At 39.3% G+C, this 17,968-nt stretch overlaps 1 protein-coding gene across 2 annotated transcripts in view; it reads right to left on the bottom strand.

Moving 5' to 3' along the window:
* The window catches only part of LOC124509958 (complement factor H-like), a 110,031-nt gene that overhangs the window by 8,943 nt on the left and 83,120 nt on the right, over window positions 1–17,968 (bottom strand). For both annotated transcript variants that reach the window (XM_047076575.1, XM_047076576.1), the window contains 6 exons: window positions 16,839–17,015; window positions 15,200–15,382; window positions 14,910–15,092; window positions 12,467–12,640; window positions 7,966–8,148; window positions 7,301–7,510 (listed from right to left, as the gene is read on the bottom strand). In XM_047076575.1, coding sequence (XP_046932531.1) covers window positions 7,301–7,510; window positions 7,966–8,148; window positions 12,467–12,640; window positions 14,910–15,092; window positions 15,200–15,382; window positions 16,839–17,015 — 1,110 coding nt within the window. The remainder of the gene's footprint in view (window positions 1–7,300; window positions 7,511–7,965; window positions 8,149–12,466; window positions 12,641–14,909; window positions 15,093–15,199; window positions 15,383–16,838; window positions 17,016–17,968) is intronic.

Here is a 17,968-nt window from a genome sequence, read left to right as displayed (position 1 = left end):
ATATCCAAAGAAACATACAGACAGCCAACAGACACATAAAGAGATGCTCAACATCACATTGATTATCCTGGAAGTGCAATTCAAAACTGCAATGAGATATCACCTCACACCTGTCAGATAGGCAAAAATCAACACACAAGAAACAACAGGTGTTGGTGACGATGTGGAGAAAGGAAAACCATCTTTCACTGTTGGTGTGGGAATGCCAACTGGTGCAGCTACTCTGGAAAAACAGTATGGTGATTCCTCGAAAAGTTAAACCATAGAACTAGATCCAGCAATTGCACTACTAGATATTTACCCAAAGAATACAAAAATACTACTTCAAATGGATACATGTACCTTGATGTTTATAGCAGCATTATTTACAATAGCTGAGATATGGAAGCAGCTCAAGTGTCGATTGATAGATGAATGGAGAAAGAAGAGGTGGTATATATATACAACGGAATATTATTCAGCCATAAAAAGAATGAAATCTTGTGATTGGTAATGACACAGATGGAGCTAGAGAGTATAATGCTAAGTGAAATAAGTCAGAGAAAGACAAATAACATGATTATACACACTCACATGTGGAAGCTAAGAAACAAAACAAATAAGCAAAAGGGGGAAAGAGAGAGAGGCAAACCAAGAAACAGACTCTTAATTATAGAGAACAATGCTGTTACCAAAAGGGAGGTGGGTGGGAGGATGGGTTTAATAGGTGATGGAGATAAAGGAGAACACTTGTTTTGACCATCAGGTCCATCAGGTGTTGTATTGAAGTGTTGAATCACCATATTCTACACGTGAAACTAATATTACACTGCATGTTAACTAATTGGAATTTAAACTAAAACTTAAAAAATAAAAATAATAAAAATTTCAATATATATATGAGACCATCAGTGTTTCTCAAACCAATAGTGAATAATAAAAAGAAGAGCACTGAGAAGTAATCATCTTAAGTACCATATATTGTAAGAACTTAGAAATGACATTACAAGAAAAAGAAAACAGATTAAAAAAAAAAACTCTTGGCAAAGCAAAGAGAACAAGTTCTATACATGGGAAAGGAATATGAATAGGTAGGTTTAATTTAATTGTGCTACACATCTAGTTTTCATTAAACAATTGCCAGAATTCAAAGTGAGTCTGTAATGAGTCAATGAAATGAACACAAAGAGGATAGACTTGATGATGCAAAGATTGTTGGTAAAGTACATAAATATATACATGATTTTAGTTCTGAGTCTTGAGAGGGGAAGAAGATGGCGGCGTAGGAGGACGCTGGGCTCACCGCGCGTCCTGCTGATCACTTAGATTCCACCTACACCTGCCTAAATAACCCAGAAAACTGCCAGAGGATTAGAACGGAGTCTCCAGAGACAAGCGCAGACGAGAGGCCCACGGAAGAGGGTAGGAAGGGCGGCGAGGCGGTGCGCACTCGACAGACTGGCGGGAGGGAGCCGGGACGGAGGGGCAGCTCGCCGGCCAAGCAGAGCCCCGAGTCTGGCTGGCAAAAGCGCAGGGGCCGGACGGACTGTGTTCCGACACAGTCAAGCGCTACTTAGCGTCTGGGAGGTCATAAGTTAACAGCTCTGCTCGGAAAGCGGGAAGGCTGGAGGACAAAGGGAGGGAGTGCTGCTGAGCCCCTGGATGACAGAGCTCAGTTTGGTGGGGAACAAAGGCGCTCGCCAGCGCCATCTCCCCTGCCCATCCCCCAGCCAAAATCCCAAAGGGAACCGGTTCCTGCCAGGGAACTTGCTCGCTCCACACAAACACCCAATGCTGTGCTTCTGCGGAGCCAAACCTCCTGCAGCAGATCTGACTCCCTCCCGCTGCCACAGGGCCCCTTCTGAAGTGGATCACCTAAGGAGAAGCGAGCTAAGCCTGCCCCTCCTGCCCAGGTGCACCTTGCCTACCCACCCCAGCTAATACGCCAGATCCCCAGCACCACAAGCCTGGCAGTGTGCAAGTAGCCCAGACGGGCCACGCCACCCCACAGTGAATCCCGCCCCTAGGAGAGGGGAAGAGAAGGCACACACCAGTCTGACTGTGGCCCAGCAGTGGGCTGGGGGCAGACATCAAGTCTGACGGCGGCTCTGCCCACCAACTCCAGTTATACACCACAGCACAGGGGAAGTGCCCTGCAGGTCCGCACCACTTCAGGGACTATCCAAAATGACCAAGCGGAAGAATTCCCCTCAGAAGAATCTCCAGGAAATAACAACAGCCAATGAACTGATCAAAAAGGATTTAAATAATATAACAGAAAGTGAATTTAGAATAATAGTCATAAAATTAATCGCTGGGCTGGAAAACAGCATACAGGACAGCAGAGAATCTCTTGCTACAGACATCAGGGGACTAAGGAACAGTCACGAGGAGCTGAAAAACGCTTTAAAGGAAATGGAAAACAAAATGCAAACCACCACGGCTCGGATGGAAGAGGCAGAGGAGAGAATAGGTGAACTAGAAGATAAAGTTATGGAAAAAGAGGAAGCTGAGAAAAAGAGAGATAAAAAAATCCAGGAGTATGAGGGGAAAATTAGAGAACTAAGTGATACACTAAAAAGAAATAATATACGCATAATTAGTATCCCAGAGGAGGAAGAGAGAGGGAAAGGTGCTGAAGGGGTACTTGAAGAAATTATAGCTGAGAACTTCCCTGAACTGGGGAAGGAAAAAGGCATTGAAATCCAAGAGGCACAGAGAACTCCCTTCAGACGTAACTTGAATCGATCTTCTGCACGACATATCATAGTGAAACTGGCAAAATACAAGGATAAAGAGAAAATTCTGAAAGCAGCAAGGGATAAACGTGCCCTCACATATAAAGGGACACCTATAAGACTCGTGACTGATCTCTCTTTTGAAACTCAGCAGGCCAGAAAGGATTCGCACGATATTTTCAGTGTGCTAGACAGGAAAAATATGCAGCCGAGAATCCTTTATCCAGCAAGTCTGTCATTTAGAATAGAAGGAGAGATAAAGGTCTTCCCAAACAAACAAAAACTGAAGGAATTTGTCACCACTAAACCAGCCCTACAAGAGATCCTAAGGGGGACCCTGTGAGACAAAGTACCAGAGACATCACTACAAGCATAAAACATACAGACATCACAATGACTCTAAACCCGTATCTTTCTATAATAACACTGAATGTAAATGGATTAAATGCGCCAACCAAAAGACATAGGGTATCAGAATGGTTAAAAAACAAGACCCATCTATTTGCTGTCTACAAGAGAGTCATTATAGATCTGAGGACACCTTTAGATTGAGAGTGAGGGGATGGAGAACTATTTATCATGCTACTGGAAGCCAAAAGAAAGCTGGAGTAGCCATACTTGTATCAGACAAACTAGACTTTAAATTAAAGGCTGTAACAAGAGATGAAGAAGGGCATTACATAATAATCACAGGGTCTATCCATCAGGAAAAGCTAACAATTATAAATGTCTATGCGCCGAATACCGGAGCCCCCAAATATATAAAACAATTACTCATAAACATAAGCAACCTTATTGATAAGAATGTGGTAATTGCTGGGGACTTTAACACCCCACTTACAGAAATGGATAGATCATCTAGACACACGGTCAGTAAAGAAACAAGGGCCCTGAATGATACATTGGATCAGATGGACTTGACAGATATATTTAGAACTCTGCATCCCAAAGCAACAGAATATACTTTCTTCTCGAGTGCACATGGAACATTCTCCAAGATAGATCATATACTGGGTCACAAAACAAGCCTTCATAAGTTTACAAGAATTGAAATTATACCATGAATACTTTCAGACCACAATGCTATGAAGCTTGAAATCAACCACAGGAAAAAGTCTGGAAAACCTCCAAAAGCATGAAGGTTAAAGAACACCCTACTAACGAATGAGTGGGTCAACCAGGCAATTAGAGAAGAAATTAAAAAATATATGGAAACAAACGAAAATGAAAATACAACAATCCAAATGCTTTGGGCGCAGCGAAGGCAGTCCTGAGAGGAAAATACATTGCAATCCAGGCCTATCTCAAGAAACAAGAAAAATCCCAAATACAAAATCTAACAGCACACCTAAAGGAAATAGAAGCAGAACAGCAAAGGCAGCCTAAACCCAGCAAAAGAAGAGAAATAATAAAGATCAGAGCAGAAATAAACAATATAGAATCTAAAAAAACGGTAGAGCAGATCAACGAAACCAAGAGTTGGTTTTTTGAAAAAATAAACAAAATTGACAAACCTCTAGCCAGGCATCTCAAAAAGAAAAGGGAGATGACCCAAATAGATAAAATCATGAATGAAAATGGAATTATTACAACCAATCCCTCAGAGATACAAACAATTATCAGGGAATACTATGAAAAATTATATGCCAACAAATTGGACAACCTGGAAGAAATGGACAAATTCCTAAACACCCACACTCTTCCAAAACTCAATCAGGAGGAAATAGAAAGCTTGAACAGACCCATAACCAGTGAAGAAATTGAATCGGTTATCAAAAATCTCCCAACAAATAAGAGTCCAGGACCAGATGGCTTCCCAGGGGAGTTCTACCAGACGTTTAAAGCAGAGATAATACCTATCCTTCTCAAGCTATTCCAAGAAATAGAAAGGGAAGGAAAACTTCCAGACTCATTCTATGAAGCCAGTATTACTTTGATTCCTAAACCAGACAGAGACCCAGTAAAAACAGAGAACTACAGGCCAATATCCCTGATGAATATGGATGCCAAAATTCTCAATAAGATACTAGCAAATCGAATTCAACAGCATATAAAAAGAATTATTCACCATGATCAAGTGGGATTCATTCCTGGGATGCAGGGCTGGTTCAACATTCGCAAATCAATCAACGTGATACATCACATTAACAAAAAAAAAGAAGAACCATATGATCCTGTCAATCGATGCAGAAAAGGCCTTTGACAAAATCCAGCACCCTTTCTTAATAAAAACCCTTGAGAAAGTCGGGATAGAAGGAACATACTTAAAGATCATAAAAGCCATTTATGAAAAGCCCACAGCTAACATCATCCTCAACGGGGAAAAACCGAGAGCTTTTTCCCTGAGATCAGGAACACAACAGGGATGCCCACTCTCACCGCTGTTGTTTAACATAGGGCTGGAAGTTCTAGCATAAGCAATCAGACAACAAAAGGAAATCAAAGGCATCAAAATTGGCAAAGATGAAGTCAAGCTTTCGCTTTTTGCAGATGACATGATATTATACATGGAAAATCCGATAGACTCCACCAAAAGTCTGCTAGAACTGATACATGAATTCAGCAAAGTTGCAGGATACAAAATCAATGTACCGAAATCAGTTGCATTCTTATACACTAACAATGAAACAACAGAAAGACAAATAAAGAAACTGATCCCATTCACAATTGCACCAAGAAGCATAAAATACCTAGGAATAAATCTAACCAAAGATGTAAAAGATCTGTATGCTGAAAACTATAGAAAGCTTATGAAGGTAATTGAAGAAGATATAAAGAAATGGAAAGACATTCCCTGCTCATGGATTGGAAGAATAAATATTGTCAAAATGTCAATACTACCCAAAGCTCTCTACACATTCAATGCAATCCCAATCAAAATTGCACCAGCATTCTTCTCGAAACTACAAGAAGCAATCCTAAAATTCATATGGAACCACAAAAGGCCCCGAATAGCCAAAGGAATTTTGAAGAAGAAGACCAAAGCAGGAGGCATCACAATCCCAGACTTTAGCCTCTACTACAAAGCTGTCATCATCAAGACAGCATGGTATTGGCACAAAAACAGACCCATAGACCAGTGGAATAGAATAGAAACCCCAGAACTAGACCCACAAACGTATGGCCAACTCATCTTTGACAAAGCAGGAAAGAACATCCAATGGAAAAAAGACAGCCTCTTTAACAAATGGTGCTGGGAGAACTGGACGGCAACATGCAGAAGGTTGAAACTAGACCACTTTCTCACACCATTTACAAAAATAAACTCAAAATGGATAAAGGACCTGAATGTGAGACAGGAAACCATCAAAACCCTAGAGGAGAAAGCAGGAAAAGACCTCTCTGACGTCAGCCATAGGAATCTCTTACTCGACACATCCCCAAAGGCAAGGGAATTAAAAGCAAAAGTGAATTACTGGGACCTTATGAAGATAAAAAGCTTCTGCACTGCAAAGGAAACAATCAACAAAAAGAAAAGGCAACCAACGGAATGGGAAAAGATATTTGCAAATGACATATCAGACAAAGGGCTAGTATCCAAAATCTGTAAAGAGCTCACCAAACTCCACACCCGAAAAACAAATAACCCAGTGAAGAAATGGGCAGAAAACATGAATAGACACTTCTCTCAAGAAGACATCCGGATGGCCAACAGGCACATGAAAAGATGTTCAACGTCGCTCCTTATCAGGGACATACAAATCAAAATCACACTCAGATACCACCTCACGCCAGTCAAAGTGGCCAAAATGAACAAATCAGGAGACTATAGATGCTGGAGAGGATGTGGAGAAACGGGAACCCTCTTGCACTGTTGGTGGGAATGCAAATTGGTGCAGCCGCTCTGGAAAGCAGTGTGGAGGTTCCTCAGAAAATTAAAAATAGACCTACCCTATGACCCAGCAGTAGCACTGCTAGGAATTTACCCAAGGGATACAGGAGCTGATGCATAGGGGCACTTGTACCCCAATGTTCATAGCAGCACTCTCAACAATAGCCAAATTATGGAAAGAGCCTAAATTTCCATCAACTGATGAATGGATAAAGAAATTGTGGTTTATATACACAATGGAATACTACGTGGCAATGAGAAAAAATGAAATATGGCCTTTTGTAGCAACGTGGATGGAACTGGAGAGTGTGATGCTAAGTGAAATAAGCCATACAGAGAAAGACAGATACCATATGGTTTCACTCTTATGTGGCTCCTGAGAAACTTAACGGGAACCCATGGGGGAGGGGAAGGAAAAAAAAAAAAAAAGAGGTTAGAGTGGGAGAGAGCCAAAGCATAAGAGACTGTTAAAAACTGAGAGCAAACTGAGGGTTGATGGGGGGTGGGAGGGAGGGTAGGGTGGGTGATGGGTATTGAGGAGGGCACCTTTTGGGATGAGCACTGGGTGTTCTATGGAAACCAATTTGACAATAAATTTCATATATTAAAAAAAATGATTTTAGATATTTAGCTGTAAATGATTCTATATATTTAGAAACCTAAAGGATTCTTTCTCACGAATTTGATGACAATTGGTTATGCTTAATGGATTATATTGAAAATAGAATTGTGGTTTGCATACTGTCCTCACCTACACACCGAGGCGGAGAACTCCATTTTCCTATGTGGCACGTTATCTCATCTTTTCCAGATATCCTGAAACCATCCTCGCAACTGTAATTTAATTTGGTGCCATGTACATAAACCTCAGGTTTCAATGTTTCGTCCATCTCTTCTGAAAATTGAGATGATTTAATGGTTCCATGTTCTATCTGAGGTGGTTGAGGACATGGGCTTTTTTCTGTATAAAGAACAGAGATCAATGTTCAAATTGAAAAATGTAATCAAATACTAGTTGAGGTTGTAAAATAAGGATAATCTGAAAAATTAAATTACTGAAAAACTAAAAAACATCTGGAATTTGCAAGCTCATGTCTCCATCAAATCTACAGTAGTATCTGCTTGTTCACTCTGCCCCCACATTCTTGTCCTGTTCATCACGAGTGAAATTTTCTATGGTATTTACAAACAAATTTTCTATGGTATTTACACAGTAACCCAAAGTTTTGGTCTGTTTCTTTCATAGTAGAAGTGAAAGAATGCCGATTGATTTGTATACTTAGATTGCAATTTACTGTTTCAAGATAAAGTGAAATACATAGACAGAAAGGTCCTTATCTTGTTCATTTACACAAAGCACGGGGAGTATTAACCTCATTTGAAAGAATGTTACAAAGCAAGTTATGCATTACTGACCAACGCAGTGTGGTATGGACTGCCATCTTCCATCCTTGCACACGATTTCCTCTGCATCCTGAATTATATAATTGTCTTGACAGACAACAGATACTTTTTCTCCATCCTGATAATTTACCGTCGTTGCCATATTGTGAGCATTGGGAATCTGAGGTGGAGGTGGGCATGACTGCATTTGTACTTCTACAAATATGAAAATTAGATTTCGTGATGAAAACCAGAAGTTAAAAATACTAAAGAGAAAGCCCAATAATAATGTATCATAAACGATCAAATAATAAGGTTATGCTTAAATATGTGATACTCTTCAGCTTGTAGAGCGCTTTAATACATCACACGTGGTCTTAATGGTAGTATCTTCCTTTTATTCCTTCTGTGATAAATCGTGCATAATTTATGTAAAACTTCTTTTAATTATTTCTAACCATTACGATGTACTAACTGAATCATCCACTCAGTAACAGGCACTAAATAAATACTGATATTAGGATCTTTTTACAGCTATCTATAATCAAATGTATTGTGATTGCATTAAACCCCTTATAAGATGTGGAATAGAAAATAATTAGCCACAGGAAGAATTACATGTAGTTAATCAATTATTTGATACAGGTTCCTGGCCAAGACATGAATTAGATATGGTCATTAGTGATTAACAGTGTGTTGTTTAAAGTTCAAAACTCTCTGGAGATACTGTTGACTAGGTTGCCGACACTGTTTAGAGATACACAGATGATGAAATGCACCCTGTTTAACGGATTAGACAGCCTGACTTTCCTTCTATGACCAGCAAGGTATACAAGATTCCTTTGCAAACTTGCGTTTGAGCTCCCATAAAGCAGAGATACCTCACATGTATCGTGGCAGTTCATAACCTGGAGACAAAGATGTCCTGTTCCACTGAGGGAAGACTCTGGACGGCTAACCCTGGAGGCTTTTGGACCTCTCTGTGATACCTACGTTTTGCTTTCTCCTGCCATGCGTTTATTTCATTAAAGACCTTATGTGACTGTACATTGGGAAGTCTCCTGAGTCCTTCCAATTATCTGACACTTTGTATTCAATTCAGAGAAATTGTTGACCGAATATAATTCATTCATGCTGACTAATATGCTCATATTTTCTATTTCTATCTTTAGACAGATGCAGGAGTATTTTATATTTAATCAAAAGTTTTTTTCTTATTTCTGTTTTCATTATCTTGGCATATTTTTTCAATGTATTCTCAAGGATTTATTCTCTTCTATATCTGCTTGTTTAAACATTTTTGTCCTAATAATCTTAATTTGTACTTCCTCTTGATACATTTTGCCAGAGGTTGGTCTGGCAACTAAATTTCCCTAAAGGCAGAATCATTACTCTGCAAATCCTCTGTTTATGTTTTTTTTTTTTTAAAGCTTCTTTGTATTTTTTGCATTTTACTTTATTTTTACATTATAAATTTTTTCTGTATTATTTTGTAGTCCTTTGAAAAACAAATATACCACAAAAATGTTGTTGTAAGAGGATACATTTATCTAAGAAAAAACTGAATATTTGTAAATTAAGCAACAAAATTCTCAATAACTGATGAGTCAAAGAAGAAACCACAAGGAATACTAGGAAACATTTCACATAGAATTCAATGGAAATGAAATGTATATAAAATTTTTGAGACTTCTACAACAGTTTTAGAAGGGAAAATGAAATTAATCCTTAAAAGTAGGATGGTTTAAATCCAAGTTTTAGTTTTCTACCTTAAGAAATAGAAAAGTAAAATTAAAATCAAAGTAATTAGAAAAAACAACTTAAGCCCACAGAAGAGAGAAAATTGAGAAAGACAAATAGAAAAGAGAAAACAGAAAAAATAGTGAATGTTAATAAGGCTAAAAAATAGAAGAGAGAGTAAATGGAGAAAATCGAGTGTTAAAACTGGTTATGTGGAAATGTTAATAAATTCAAGAAAAAAAAATCCAGGAAGAATAATCAAGATACAAGTAATAAGTATCAATGTTAAGAAAGAAAGAAGAGATATCTGCCAAGAAACTATACAGTTAAAAGGAAAATAGCACATGAAGGGAATACTAGAAACAACTGCACACCAATCAATTTGACAAACGAGAGATTTCTTGAAAAATACAACTTCCTTTCATTGATGAAAGACAGTAAGAAAATCGGAATATTTCATTACTTATTAAAGAAATTGAATTCTTCATCAAGAAAACTTCCAAAAAAGCAAATTATATGTCACACGACTTTGCACATAAATTCTATCAATCATTTAAGGTAAAAATAATGAAATAATAAGTGTAATTACATATATATATATATGTATTTATACATATATTTGCAATTTGTTTTATGAGGCCACACTAATACTGATAACAAAACTTGGGAGAGGCATTCAAAGAAAAAGCATCTATAGGTTAATATCTCCCATGATCACAGATGCAAAACTTCTTAAAACTATGTCAGCAAATCAAGTATATGAAAATATAATAGAGTTAACTCTAGGAATGAGAGATTTGGTCAATATTCAAGAAGTTACATATATAATTCACTACATTAACAGAGATAAGAATGCCATATTATCCTATCAAGAGATACGTAAAAAGCATTTAAAAATACCCAACATTGGTTGATCATAAAATTTCTCACTCAGCTAAATAAGACGAGAACGAGTAGTTTCCTTAAACTGATAAAGGGCGTCTACAAAAATCCTAAAGTGACATTATGATTGTGGTAAAATGTTGAATACCCTCTCTCTGTGGTCAGGAATAGGACAAAGATGTGCATTCTCATCACTTCCTTTCAACAGTTTACTGGACGTCTTAGCCAGTACGATAAGATTAAAAAAAAAAAAAAACAAAATCAAAATAGACTGGCAAAAATAAAATCTTGTGGTAGCACTGATATAACTGCTTACAGAAAATTGCCACAAATCTACGAAGCAACACCTAAAATGAAAAATGCAGCTTAGTATAGTTTCAGACGATCCAATTAACATGCAGAAACCAAGCGTGAGGGCAAACACATAAAAAGATCCCAAACTCCTCTCCCACACACACTGAATCCATGGTACATATGGAGCAATCGCCTCTGAAAAAGACCTAAAAACCAGCTGAACGGCCCCTTCACAACAAACAGTAAAAGGGCCACATTCAGGTGGGTAGGAGAGTCAGGAAGACAGTATATGGAACAAACCCCACCCCTGGCAGGGCTACACACATTCAGGAGGGATCTCACTGACCCAGAGCCTCTCCCTGAGGAGTAAGGGGTTTGTTTCCCACATTAACAACCCAAACCCTGGAATCTGCAGCAGGAAGATGAGCCCCCAAAATGTCTGGCTTTGAAAACCAACAGAGCTCATATCCCGGATATCTGAAGGGCTATCGAGAACTGAGACCCTTTTCTTAAAGAGCTCGCACCCAGACTCACTACCCCAGGCGACCAATGTGAAAGAACAGTTTGAGAAATACCTAGACATCTGAGAAGCAGATTCATTTGCTCGCCTTAAAGCATCTGCTTGAGAGGGGGCATCTGTTGGGACTCTTTCCGGGACGGAGGTGCAGGCAGGTGCCATGTCTACACCTTCCCTCTACCTTGATGGCACCAGTGGGTGTACTCCAGCCCAGGGCTCTCCTGTGGCTTCATCCAAGCCGGCGAGCGAGCCCCAGCCGTGCATTCTGCTGCCTCGCTAAAGCCGGCCAGCATGCTCAGCCCACAGAGGGCACACTCCTTGATCCCCAGGCTCTAGTGGCCTGAGGGGCTTGCATTTCTGGGGCCTGCAACACACTACAACAATCCGAGAGATAACTCTTGGTGGGCCACTACCTCCGGGGCACTACAAAGCAGCCTGAAACACAGCCCAGACTTTCTGGGGAACAAGCCTAATTATCTTAGACCGGTAGCGTGAGGGGTGGACTTGAGATTTGCCACACATCTGGGGGCCACCGAGGTGCCCTCAGGGAAGGTGGACCAGGGGATGCCATCTTTGTGCTCTCCTCAGCCTCAAAGAAAACCAAATCACTATTTCTTAAAGATACCCGACCAGCGTTAATTTGAGGCCATCAAGTTTCTGGGTGGGTTGTTTTATAGCTGACTGAAGCACTGATGCACTTAATATCTAGAAATGATGTTTTGGTTAGTTTCTAAATTCCCTTCTGGCTTCAAAGTTATTTGTAATAATAAATAGCTAAACATGTTTAAAAGATGCCCAAGGGGCGCCTGGGTGGCTCAGTCGGTTAAGCTTCCGACTTCGGCTCAGGTCATGATCTCACGGTCCATGAGTTCCAGCCCCACATCGGGCTCTGTGCACAGCTCAGAGCCTGGAGCCTGCTTCGGATTCTGTGTCTCCCTCTCTGTCTGCCCCTGCCCCGTTCATGCTCTCTGTCTCAAAAATAAATAAACATTAAAAAAAAAAATTAAAAAAAAAATAAAAATAAAAGATGCCCAAATACTGCTTTGGCAAGTTCGGAAGAAATAGAATAAGATTTTGAAAGTACTATAAACAAGAGCTTACCTGTGCAGGTTAGTTCAGGATCCCATCTTCCATTTATGCACGTTGAGTGTTTCTGTTTTAATTTTCCTCTACATTTGTAAGTTATGTTCTCATTATGATCAAATTCGGTCTTGTATAATGGATTCGCCTCACGTATAGTTAAGCTGTGTTTACACTTCTGAAGTTCATCTGTTGCTAGAAAATGAAAATATTGCCTTGAAAAGACTACTTATAAGAATCAAACCAGTTAATGCAGAACAATAGCTTAGACTCAATAGTATATCGAAATTAGAATTTATGCCCATAAGTCCCACCAACCAAGTCATTCCTGATCATATTGCATGTGATGGGCTATTTATTATGTCTGAACATAAGTCCTGTGTCCAGGCTTTGATATTTCAGAGAAAATGTCTGCCATAAATACAGCCTGCACTTTGGGGATTAGAAAAGCATTAAGAGGCTCACTTTTTTGGATGATTTACACACTGAACAGTCATCACCTGGTTAAATTTGGTCTCCTATTTATCTGTGGAAATAGAATATATGAAGCTGATAGTTTAAATATCGTGTTTCAGAAAAATGAATATATTTTTTCACTTATGGTAATTTAATAAGCACATCTAAAATGTATACGTAAAATGTGAACACTTAAGCAGATCTTTTGCATGATCACTAAAATGGGACAAATACTTGGCCTAAGAAATTGGGTGCTTCAAGTCACAACCTGTTTACTGTATATACTCTTCCAATCTTTGGAAAACTATTTTGTACATCAGGTCAACCTATAATTCAATAATATTGTAAGAGTCCATTTTGTTGACTCTAATACGAGTATAACAACTTTTTATACAACTACATACTTCAAAAATTCAATGCAGCCCGGAGTACTTTGTCAAGTTGATAAAATATCAATTGATGTAGGTCTTCGGATTTTTTAATAAGTACCCAAAGAAGTAATGATTTTGTAATACAATAAAAAATAAAACAAAGGGGACTAATTCAAAACACACTAGAGGCTGAAAATAAATTCTGTTTTTAGGGCTTGTCCTCAGTGTTGAGGAAGACAAAACAAGGTTTTCTTCAGGTGATAGTAACTCATCTATAGTCAAAAGGAGTGGTGGTGGGTGTTGTCATGGTCCTATGATTGACTGGTTTCTGAAAGAATTTCCTTGATTCTTACGAGAAAATAAACATTTTGAGAAGAGTGAAAAGCTAGACTAGCTAGACGTACAAAATAAACACTGAGAGGAGAAAATTGGAGTAAGGTCTATGATAGTTAAAACTGGATTATGGTAAACTTGAATATAGGTCGAAGATTAACCCTGGAAAGGCAAACACTGAGATCTAAAAAGAGTAATAAATGAAATAGAGGTTTTAGTATAAGAGTGAAAAGTTGAGAGTTTTCATGCCTGTTACAACCTTGGGTTTTCCCCCATATAAAATGAGGGGAAATCGTTTGTGGAGATAGAAGAGGACAAAGATGAAATTTGGTCCTGAAGGACTGGCAATACTTCTCGTGGGAATGTGTCTAGCAAAAATGTAAGGATTAAAAAGCAACAAAACTTAAGGGTTCATTCAACAAACTCCTACTTAATGTCTGCTGTATGTTCACCAGTCCTTTGTATATTGGGAATACATCGTGAACAAAACAGGTGTCAATCTCTGCTCCCATGGAACATGAGCCTAAGCCCTACCTTCTCCTTGGAACAATTAATGCCTAGACATCTCGTGAATAAGTAAGATTGGACATCCAGGACTCTCTTTGAATGTAGGACCCAAGAAATCTGTAGGAAAGAACTCATTCCAAGGGAAAAAGGAAAAGGGCCCCCAATATTTTCTCAGCTAGTCATCAAAGACATGGTCATCCAAAGGTCAGGATGATGCACATACATCAACCAGAGTGAAGTCCAACAATCAGGTTTGTTTCCTGGCCCCACCCTGACTGCCTCCTTTGACTGACTTATACTGCGAACCCAGAGGGTCTGCAGCTCACCCACCCTTTGGCACATTAACTTCTTGCTGCCGCATTTGAAACAGACTGGGAAATCCTTAGAAGCTTTGAGAGAGGCAAGATTCCTATAGGGACGTAGCAAGTGGGCACTTTCTTGACTTTGTCTGTTTTCCAGGGCCTGGAAACAAGAGTGCCGCGTAAAACAAAAATGGGATTTATGCAAATATGCTTCTATTTTCCTGGCGATTAATACTCAGATTTAAATCATATGAATAACTGTAAGTAAAATTTAGCTTCACACTTAAAAACCATGTTAATTTCAGGGATAGAAAGGGTGATCAAACTCTTTTGCTAGTTTATATTTTTCCTTTGTAGACGATAAACAATCATTATAATTTAAGACCTGACATTTTCAAGCATATATCTAAATTTCAAAACTATGTTTGCAGATACAGTTTTTAGAATAAAAATATTACATTTCATTGACCATCTATTTGAGAAGTGTCTTCTCACCAATGCACTGAGGAAGTTGGGTCCATAATCCACTTATACATGTAATTGATTTCTGTCCAATCATTGTGAATCCTTCTCTGCAATTGAACTGCACTGAATCTCCATGGTGATAGGGAGGGTTAGAAGTCTGAACAGCGTAGCCGTAATTAAGTTCTGGTATATCTCCACATGTAGTCTCCACCTCTGTGAAAAGTTCAGAAAAATATGTTTACTTATAAAATATAATTTATGTGTTTCTATAAGTATAAAAGGTTGGTTTATTTTAAATATGAGTATATTTTATACATTACCAATACAAATAGGCAAGTCTGTCCACTGTCCATCAACACACTGAATTTTATTAAAACCCTTCATCAGAAATCTAGGATTGCACACATATTCCACCAAATCGTTGTGTTCATAGTTTTCTTTCTGTGTTTCTTTAACTTTCCCATTAAGGAGTTGAGGAGGTGGAGAACACTGTTTTGTTTGCTCTACAGGAGAAATAATGTGTAAATAATGATCAAATTACCTATTTCACAACTTATAAAGAATAAAATGGAGAGATTTTTTCTTTAATTTGTATTATTTATAATATACTTTATTATAGCCTTCTTAAGTAATGAAAAAGAAATAGTGCTTAAACTAGAAACATATTTCCCAGTTCTTCTTTCAAAATTTTTACTTTAGAGAGACAGAGAGCACGAGTGGGGGAGATGGGCAGAGAGAGAGAGAGAGAGAGAGAGAGAATCTTCAGGAGACTCTATGCTCAGCGTGGAGCCCAACATGGGGCTCAATTCCATGACCCAGGGATCATGACCTGAGATGAAGTGCAGAGTGAAATGCTCAACAATTGAGCCACCGTGGCACCCTAACCCAGTGCTATTACTTACACTGAACTAGTATATTGGAAGTATATTGAAACCCAGAAAACATGTTTAAAAATCTAGATATTCTAGGGGCGCCTGGGTGGCGCAGTCGGTTAAGTGTCCGACTTCAGCCAGGTCACGATCTCGCGGTCCGTGAGTTCGAGCCCTGCGTCGGGCTCTGGGCTGATGGCTCTGAGCCTGGAGCCTGTTTCCGATTCTGTGTCTCCCTCTCTCTCTGCCCCTCCCCTGTTCATGCTCTGTCTCTCTCTGTCCCAAAAATAAATAAACGTTGAAAAAAATTTTTAATATAAAAAATAAATAAAAATCTAGATATTCTAAAGATGTATGCAAACCAATTCCTCAATATGGTTGTGTAAATTATCTCAATATTCATATTCCACAGCAGTTATCAAAACTGTTTGAAAAAATGCCAGTGTTTGAGGCAAGCATTTTTTTATTAAATCTTTTAATGTTTATTCATTTTTGAGAGACAGAGCATAAGCAGGGGAGAGACAGAGAGAGAGGGAGACAGAATCCGACCCAGGCTCCAGCGTTCAAGCTGTTAGCACAGAGCTAGACATGGGGCTCGAACTCACAAACAGCGAGATCATGACCTGAGCGGAAGTCTGACGCTTAACCGACTGAGCCACTCAAGTGCCCCTAAGGTAAGCATTTTATCAACATATTTTAACTTTGATTAAGCCATACATGTGATTGAATTCCCTGAGTTGAGTATAAATTGCTTGAATACTGTTTAGATGACCTAATGAAAGCTGAAGTAAGGCCCATGCTATAGTTTCAATATTAATGATGGAAATGTAGGCAAGAAGAAAAGTAACAAACGTGTAAGGCATCGTATATGTATCTATGGATAATGCCACTACATATATCAAGAAACAATTGAAGATTAATTTCTTAAAAAAGAAAATCTGAGATATCTATTACCCAACACATATCCCGGTTTAATGCATTAGATTACAAACACAGAGACTTGAAGCCAACAAAAATTAAGAGTGGAAACAATAAAGTTAATATCCAAAATCCTAATTCTTGTTTCAGCCCCTGGAAGAAAAATATTCACCTTTACATGTTGGAAGATTAGGGGACCATCCAAAGTCGTAACACTGAACTGAATCTGGTCCAACTCTTTTAAGTCTTTGTCTGCAGAAGAATTTCAACACATCTCCGACTTTATATTTTTCTTTTTTGGGCTGAGTATTTAAGTTATTTTCTATTTCAGGAATCTTGCATTCTTTTTCTATAAAAAGAGTTAAAATAATTAGGTGAGAATATATAATTAATCATTGCCAAAGTATACTTTATATGTGTCGTATAAAAATAAGGTGCTGGGTACTGCTTATACAGAGGAGCAACAGAAAAATTTACGTTAGGTTTTGTATACCTTCTAAATTCATAAGGGACCCTGAGAATTATTAAGGCATTGAAGAGCAACATAGGTAGGTACCCTGAAAATGTATTTGTAAGGTCAACTTGCTTATACTGGTTCTGATTTTATAACTGACATTTATAAATATAATGTTACATTGTTTTGTACTCTCAAAACATAAAAGTATTCCCGCACATTAAAAAAAAAACCTTGATGCTACAATTTTAAAGTTGCAGTCAAATAACAATTGGCAGTTTTGTTTAATGTAAATACAACTGGGGAATCAGAACACACACAAGGCATTTCTAACGTGTCTTAAAGAAACCAATAGTCGCGGAGGCGCTTCCCGAGGGTGACGCATGGACTCCGCCCCCGGCCTCGCTGCCGCCTCCCTCGCTCCCTCTGCGCACCGAGCGCAGCCCAGCGTCCGGAGCGGAGGCCGGGGGCGGGGCGACGCGGCCCCGGGCGGCGGGCACGGGTCTAGTTGGAGGCGGCTGTGTCGGGCCTGGGTGTCCGCCTGTCGCGCTCGCCGCCGCCTGCTCCTATGGGGTCTTTGCAAGGGGCTGACCCGCAGGCTGCTCATCTTCTTCGACCTGGCCTGGCGGCTGCGCGTCAACTTCCCCTACGTCTACATCGTGGCTTCCATGATGCTCAACGTCCGTCTGCAGGTTCATACTGAGATCCATTCTGCGGACTGGCAAAGGCGTGTCGTCAGGCTACCACACCACAGAACACGCAGCATGAGGGACAGAGTAGGGGCTCTGGGCGGCTACCTCGGGAAGGTGAAGGGGGCAGGGGAGGACTCAGACAAGCTGCTATGTGGC

The sequence above is a fragment of the Lynx rufus genome, unplaced genomic scaffold (assembly GCF_022079265.1).
Source record: "Lynx rufus isolate CCGP_SWC_20201006 ecotype Redwood Valley unplaced genomic scaffold, mLynRuf1.p SCAF_15, whole genome shotgun sequence".
Taxonomy (NCBI): domain Eukaryota; kingdom Metazoa; phylum Chordata; class Mammalia; order Carnivora; family Felidae; genus Lynx; species Lynx rufus.
Note: the sequence above shows the minus strand (reverse complement) of the source record. Positions and strands in the feature narration are given on the sequence as shown.